This window comes from Falco rusticolus, unplaced genomic scaffold (assembly GCF_015220075.1).
Source record: "Falco rusticolus isolate bFalRus1 unplaced genomic scaffold, bFalRus1.pri scaffold_46_arrow_ctg1, whole genome shotgun sequence".
Taxonomy (NCBI): domain Eukaryota; kingdom Metazoa; phylum Chordata; class Aves; order Falconiformes; family Falconidae; genus Falco; species Falco rusticolus.
The window spans coordinates 60,305-68,129 of NW_023618230.1; the positions used below are offsets into that span (position 1 = coordinate 60,305).

Below are 7,825 nucleotides of genomic sequence, written 5' to 3' on the forward strand. Positions count from 1 at the left end.
ACACTCTAATCTGTGCAGATCCCTCTGCAGGGCTTTACTGCCCTCATGGAGGTAAACACTGCCACCCAATTTGGTGTTGTATGCAAACTCACTGAGGGTGCACTCAATCCAGATCATTGATGAAGTTCTGAAACAGGACTGGCCCCAGCACTCAGCCCTGGGGAACACCACTCCTTATGGGCCGTTGTCACCTGGATGTCACTCCATTTACTCCCCTTCTTGGGGCTTGGCTGTCCAGCCAGCTTTAACCCAGTGTGGAGAACACCCACCGAAGCCATGAGCAGCCAGGTTCTCCAGGAGAATGCAGTGGGAGATGGAGCCAAAAGGCTTTCCTAAAGGTCCAGGTAGACAGCATCCACAGCCTTTCCCTCATCCACTGGGCAGGTCACCTTGTCCCAGCAGCAGATCAGATTCATCAGGCAGGACCTGCCTTTCATAAACCCATGCTGGCTGGCCCTGACCCCCTGGTTTTCCTGCGGCTCCTTGTGATGGTGCTCAGGACAATCTGCTCCTCAACCTTCTCTGGCACTAAGATCAGGTTGACAGGCCTGTAGTTATCCCCATCCTCCCTCCTGCCCTTCTTGTAGGTGGGCAGCACGTGACTAACATTCAGCCTTCTTGGGCCTCCCCAGTTAGCCAGCACTGTTGAAAGTCATCGCTGTGGTGAGGCAATAGAGAAACAGACCATTGATTTTCAAAGTGTTCCTAGATCACGGGATGTCCATTGTCAAGGACACAATCAAAAGCACCTTGTCCTTTCTGGATATAAGGGTCACCGGAACCACGTGTCCTCTGGGGCTGCAGAGGCATCACTGGCAGCAATGCCTTCTCCTGCAGCACTGCACAGTCCAGCCCTGCGTGTCTCTGGTCCCAAGGACAGCATGGATTGCTCTCCTTAGGGACATCTCATTTCACCGTCACAGTGACCTCTGCCCACCACCCCAGCATGCTCTGCAGCAAAACATTTTGCTTGCGTGTGACCTTGGACTCTTGGTACCCATTATTATTTTTGTTGTTACATGTCTGAGCTTGGCCCAGGTGACACAGGTGTGGTTCAGGGTAACTGCTCTGAAATCACCTAAATCAGGGAGAGGAAGGAAAAAAGTCTTATTTAAGCAGCGTGAGGAAGCCTTAGGATCAGTAACCTGACATCTTCTTGGGGAATTTAGAGATCCTGTGGGTTTACATGGCAAGGGTTTGGGAGTGGTTTGGAGGTGTTTGTAGGGCTGGCAGTGGTGAGAAGAGATCAAGAGCTGACTCCATGGCCATAACAGCCACTTTCATTTGACTCGAAAATGGACCAGCCCCTGCCCAAACCTGAGCCAATAAGCAATCGCAGTGGCACCTCCGTGATACCCTATGGCAGAAAGGACAAAACACAACGGGAGAGGAGTGAGAATGATGTGAGAGAACAACCCTACAGACATCAAGGTGAGGGAAGAAGGAGGGGAGCAGCGAGACAGAGGCTGGGTGGGATCCTGCAAGCCAGTGGTCAAGTAACCACGCGCTGACAGCCACAGGGCAGCACAGTGACAATGCTCCTTTAGGTGTCTGCAGGTTCTTTGCATCGGCATTCTAGCACAGCTGCCAGATGGGCCAGCAGCTGTGATGCTCCCCTGGATCTGAAACCCTGCATCATTCGTGTCCACCTTGGTTCTAGGAGCAAAGCAATGGTGGAGTCTCATCTCCCAGGGGAGTGAGGCAGGAGAGCAGCAGAGTGCAGGCCCCAGGTCACACACTGGCAGGCTGTGGCCTGTGCCGAAGGAGGGAACGCTCCTTCGGGTGCCCTGGAATTGCCCCACAAGCATGAACTCCATTGTCAATGTTGGACCTGTTGGAGGCTGCTGTCCTTGCCGAGCAGCTGTGCTGAGCTCTGCCACCTGCCTTGGCACTGGGTTCCCTCAGTGTCACAGCTCTGTCTGCAACAGGACGGGCTGCAGCTGCCTCTGCGTGGGCCCCTGGCTGAGGGCACTGCTGCACATCTGGGCTGAAGCCCCCCAGCTGTGGCACCAGCCCAGCTCTGCCTGGCCATAAGGCACCCTGGTACCAAGTGTCCCCGAGCCCGTGGGTGCAAAGGCTTTGCTTCAGAGCAGAGACATGGCCTGGGCAAGGGAGAGCTGAGTCTTTAGCCCTGAGACTACAAACCCAGAGCTACATGCCTACATTGCGTTAGGGTAACTGAAGACATCACACAGCAAAACCCCACACTGGAGATCTGAGCTGCTTTCCTCTGAACTTCCCTCTGTGCTGGCTACTGAAGGGTTAACAAAAGGTGACTCTCATGCTGAAAGCTTTTTTTTCTAGTAAGAGAATTGCCACTGCTGGAAATAAGTGTGTCCCCCCAGGTGAGGCAGGGCCCATGAGGGATTGCCTCATCCTGCTGCCCAGCAGGTTCCCCTGCAGCCCCAGGGACAGCTGGAGGGAGCCCAGAGGGGCAGAGGAGGGAGGCAGGGAGAGCTCAAAAGCAGCCCTTGGTGGGAGGCTGCTGAGAGCTCCCTGCTGGAGAAATCTGCAGAGCCCTGGAGCCGGTAAGTGTGTGGCTGCAGGGCACTGCCTCTGCAGTTCCTAGCCGGGTCTGCAGCAGCTGGGGCCCCCCCAGCCTGTGGGACCGTGTGGGAGCCTTGTGCTGTGGAGGAGGCCAGTGTGCTGCAGAGCAGGGCTTCCCTGCTGCAGCGTGGGAGGGCCAGGGCATGTGGGCTGCCTTGTGCCAGGGCCGGCTGCAGGGCTGTGAAGGTGGCTGTGCAGGCAGGGGTGCCCAGGGCTGTCCTTGCCAGCAGGGTCCCTGCAGCCCAGGGGGCTGTGTGCTGGGGCAGGGGCTCTGCCGCCTGCCAGGGGCAGCTCTCAGCCTGCCGGGGGGCTCCCGTGCGGCTGCGGGGAGAGTGTGTGGGTGCGAGGAGCGAACCCTGTCAGGGTAATGTTCTCGTGCTGTTGAGTGGGTGCTGCACTGGTCAGGGCTGCTCGCAGGTTCTGCTCATGCCCACCTCATTTCCAAGGCGACTTCTCGTGAGCACATTCATGGCAGGGGTTTTCTGCTGGAGTCTCTTCTTGCCTGAGTCTCTGCTGCCACTTTTATCTTGCTCATCTTGGTAGGAATGGAATCTGAACTGTGTAGGTCAGAGCAGGGGCTGAGATGCTGAAAGCATCACAGGGAGGTTGATGAGGAAGCTGAGCAAGGGCCTTCCCTCCCCAGCACGCTGCAGGGGAAACCAGCATCAGCTCTCCTTTTCCCTCTGGCTTTGGGGGAGCTGTTCTTCCAGCTGTGCAGACAGAGAGCGGCTGCAGGGCAGAGCTGGGCACAGAGGGGCTGAGCTGGGCTCTGTGAGCGCTGGCAGGGAAGAGCCCTGGGGCCAGAGAAAGAGCTGCTGGCAGGGACAGCTGCAGGCAGCAGAGCCCTGGGCAGGGAGGGGGGGAGATGCTGAGGGGAACCCTGATGCAGGGCAGATAGGGGCACCTCCTGGCCATGGTCTGCCGTGCAGGTGCCTTCCCTGAGCAACACACCTCTGCTCTCCTCTCCCACCCAGCACAGCCTTTAGACCGTGGGTTTCATGTGTTTCAACAGCTCCTGGTCCAGCAGAGCAGCAGGAGGGATGAAGTGCATCTCTCCTGCTGCCACGGTGCCATTTCTCGCTGAGCACAGCCTGAGGGTGGGTGACTGTCCTGCACTGCTGCTGTGTGGGAGGTGGTGTGCCGGGCTGGGGAAGGGGAAGGAGTTCCCCAGTGTCCCTTTGTCTCTCTCCTGGCCTTGCTCAGATGCTATTGGCATTGCAGACAGGCTCTCTGGCAATCGGGGTTTCAGCTGCAGGCTCAGGCGCAGACCTTGTGGGTCCTCCTGTGCAGACATGTCCACAGCAAGGAGGTGTCCCAGCTCTCCCTTAACCGATGATGCTGTTGGCAATGCAGTCTGTGAGGCAGGGGAAGGAGCTGAGTCTGCTGCAAGAACTTGCCATGGGCAGGACCCTTGACTACCTACCTCGGGTGTCCACCCAAGCTGTATGTGCCTGCCACGGCACACAGTGAGCCCTGGGTGTCCTTGGATAGCAGTGTGGTGCTGAGCCTTCAGGAATGGATGAGGCATTTTGTTCTCTGCAGTGGATCCCTCTGCTCTCAGCAGTGCCTGGCTGCTGGTCAGGGTAACATGGCAGTGTGATCACTCTCCATCTAGAAAGGAGCAATTGCCGGGCAGCTGGGAAGGAGAGGGATGGAGAGAGCAGAGTGCCTGCCTCTGCCCTCAGGCACAGACAGTGCCCTTGCCTCTCAGCACTCACTCTGCTCTCCCTGAGCACAGCACAAAGCCCTCCCGACCTGACTCTGGCCATGGCCGTTGCTCAGCACGGGCAGAGCCGATGCTGACAGGCCCTTCTGCGCTGGGAGCAGTTTGGGCTGAGCCAGTGCAAGGCCAGGACTGGCCCCTGCCCCCAGGGTTCCCATGAAGCCCCTGCTGCAGAGCAGGGCTCACTGCTGGGCAGCCAGCGGGCACAGCCCCTGCTCCTCACAGCACACTCGGCCAGCACTCAGCACAGCTCCAGCCACGGCTCTGCAGGGAGCTCTCCTAGGAACGGCAGAGGGGGGACATGGGGCACCAGGGGCGGGTCTAGGAGAAACGGCTTTCATTTCAGTCAGGGAAGTATCCTCTGACTTCTTGCTATCTTTCCTCCTTGAGCAGGTTCCCATGCCCAGAGGCAGCAGATGTCCAACAGCAGCTCCATCACCCAGTTCCTCCTCCTGGCATTGGCAGACACGTGGGAGCTGCAGCTCTTGCACTTCTGGCTCTCCCTGGGCATCTACCTGGCTGCCCTCATGGCCAACGGCCTCATCATCACCACCGTAGTGTGCGACCACCACCTGCACACCCCCATGTACTTCTTCCTCCTCAACCTCTCCCTCCTCGACCTGGGCTCCATCTCCACCACTCTTCCCAAAGCCATGGCCAACTCCCTCTGGGACACCAGGGACATCTCCTACTCAGGATGTGCTGCACAGCTCTTCCTGATTCTCTTTTTCCTTTCAGCAGAGTATTTTCTCCTCACCGTCATGGCCTATGACCGCTCCGTGGCCATCTGCCAGCCCCTGCACTACGGGACCCTGCTGGGCAGCAGAGCTTGTGTCCACATGGCAGCAGCTGCCTGGGCCAGTGGGTTTCTCTGTGCTGCGCTGCACACGGCCAATACACTGTCACTGCCGCTCTGCCACGGCAATGCCCTGGGACAGGTCTTCTGTGAAATCCCACAGATCCTCAAGCTCTCCTGCTCACACACCTACCTCAGGGAAGTGGGGCTTATTGGGACTAGTGCCTTTTTATTCTTTGGGTGTTTTATTTTCATTTTTCTGTCCTATGTGCAGGTCTTCAGGGCTGTGCTGAGGATCCCCTCTGAGCAGGGACGGCACAAAGCCTTTTCCACGTGCCTCCCTCACCTGGCCGTGGTCTCCCTCTTTCTCAGCACTGGCACATTTGCCTACCTGAAGTCCCCCTCCATCTCCTCCCCATCTCTGGACCTAGTGGTGGCAGTTCTGTACTCGGAAGTGCCTCCAGCAGTGAACCCCCTCATCTACAGCATGAGGAACCAGGAGCTCAAGGGTGCAATGTGCAAACTGATAGATGGATGTTTTTCTGAAGGAATAAATTTATGAATAGAATTTATAATGTAATTCATCAAAGACCCAGACTGCCTTCTGAATTTGTTGTAGTTGCTTGTGGTATTTCATTTCTGATAAAGATGTCATCCCCATTCTAATTCCCTCTGTGATTTTCCTTTCTGAAGGTGCCCTGCTCTCTCTTTGTTTAACAAAGCCAAAGGGCCACTGAGCAACTTTATCCTTGGATTCTTCCTTCCAAGGCCTTTCTGGATCTGCAGGGACAGTTCCTGTGTCCACAGACGGAGGGGAAAAAGTTCCTGGCATGGCAGCACTGCCAGGGAACACCACCCCTTGGCTCTCCATTGCTGTCCTCCTTCCACTTCCACACTCTCCTTCTGACCCCTTGCCTTGGTGTAAGGCCTGAGTGCTCTGGCAGCTTGGGCACCGCCGTGCTGCGTGGCAGTCCTGTGAGCGCAGGCAGGGGCAGGCAACGCGCACTCTCTGACGGTGCTGGCCTCCATCAACTGTTCTGGATTGGTGGAGACCACCTGAATGCAGCGCTGCAACGTGCTTCCTTGAACCGCGGTCCCCGTGCCCGTTGGTCATGACGAGGGCCATCTCCGAGAGGTGCCGAGCAGGGCGCGACACCCCCGGGCTGAGGTGCTGCCAGCCTCTGGCAGGGGCAGCAGGAGGCCAGGCAGTCACTGTGCCTGCTGCAGTGCTCTGCCTCCGCACGTGCCAGGGACGGGCTCGTGCCTCTGAGCACCCCTGTGCGCGTGAGGCTGGGGTTCAACCACGGCAGCAGTGCATGAGGCCAGCTGAGGTGGGGACACCTCCCAGGGCACAGCCGTTCCTGTGTGTGACTGCAGGAACAAAGGCCACTGTCCCAGGGAGATTCATCTCACCCGCCTTGGGCCGGCTCATTGCAAGTGCCTCTGTCTGATCACGGCACCCTTTCTGGATGGTGCCCTCAAATGTGTCCGAGCAATCAGGGAGGTTCTGGGGTCCCGGCAAAAGGCAGACATCCAGCCTTTGTTCAGGAAAAGCAAGAAGGACAATTGGGAGAAATACAGGCTGCTCATCCTCACTGTAGTGTCTGGGGAAATGACGGTGGAAGTACTGCTGCAGCCAGTTCCAGGTAATTGTGGGACATCAAAGGGGTTGCTGCACCCATACGTATTGAGGAAAGAAGGGGATGGTTTGTACCTGCACCTTTGCAAGGGCTTTGAATTTTTCTCCTGCACTTTCTGTATAGGCAGATGGGTGACTTCTGGAGTGAAGAAATGGAGGACACTGTGGGTGGGAAGTTGGCTGGGGGCTTGTGGCTATGTCTCGAGCTAGCTCAACGGCGTCAGGGAGTGAAAACCGACCTTGGGAGAGAGACACAGTTATGCCTGTTGGAAGGAAGCCATGGGAGCAAGAGGAGAACCTTGAAGATAGGGAGTGGTCTGCAGAGCTTGTGGCCTTGTAGATAAAGGGAGTTGCTGAGCTGCTGTGTCTGTAATAAAAGAAGAGCCCAGAGTGGAAACTTGCTGAGCACAGTTACAGGCTGACACGTCAGCCCCCTGCAAAGGTATAAAAGGCTTGCTTGATTTTAATAAAGTGTCTTCGAGGTGTCTTCGAGTGTCTTCGTGCCTTCGATCTGCTCCCAGAGTCGGTGCATCATACACCACAGGGGCTCAAGACCAAATGTCACCAGTGGTCAAGTCGTCCTGGTGGCCACAGACTAGTGGCATCTTCCAGTTCAAGCAGTTGGGCCAGCTGTGTTGCATGTCTTTATTGTCTCCCAGTACAAGTTGACAAAGTGGCTTTTCAGACCCTTCTGTGGATGATGCCAAAGTGGGCAGAGCCCTTGAGAGATGCCATCCAGTTCACCCTGCCTTGAGCAGGACAGCTGGACAAGGGCCTTTACAGGGGCCTCTCCCAACCTGAGATATTCTAGGATTCATTGACTCACTTCCCTGGAGAGCCATCCGGTGATGGGGGCAGTGGTGGCACTGGTACCAACCTGCAGTTAGAGAGGGCTGCAGGGCAGGCTGGGTCGCCTACTGACTGGGTCGTTCGAGTGAGATAAACCCTTGCTTTTCCTCAAAATCCAGCAGTGGAGCATCTGTCCTTGAGCACGACGAGCTTTGTGCATTTACCTGCCGTGCCCCATGCGCTGCTGCGATGTCCCTGCTGAGGCGGGTGGGAATGGCTGCGTGCAGGTGCTTGAAAGGGGAAGACCTGGAGCTAAAAGCACTGCCAGAAA

The 7,825-nt window shown here is 56.9% G+C and overlaps 1 protein-coding gene across 1 annotated transcript; it reads left to right on the forward strand.

Moving 5' to 3' along the window:
- The first annotated feature begins 4,686 nt into the window (after nt 1-4,686).
- On the forward strand, nt 4,687-5,628 carry LOC119142104 (olfactory receptor 14C36-like). The gene has a single exon (XM_037374817.1). It carries the CDS (start codon nt 4,687-4,689, stop codon nt 5,626-5,628), a length of 942 nt encoding a protein of 313 aa, XP_037230714.1.
- The last annotated feature ends 2,197 nt before the right edge of the window (nt 5,629-7,825 follow it).

Bases quoted from the DNA above. Each gene is read 5' to 3' on its own strand.
- LOC119142104 (XM_037374817.1), top strand. From the start codon at position 4,687: ATGTCCAACAGCAGCTCCATCACCCAGTTCCTCCTCCTGGCATTGGCA.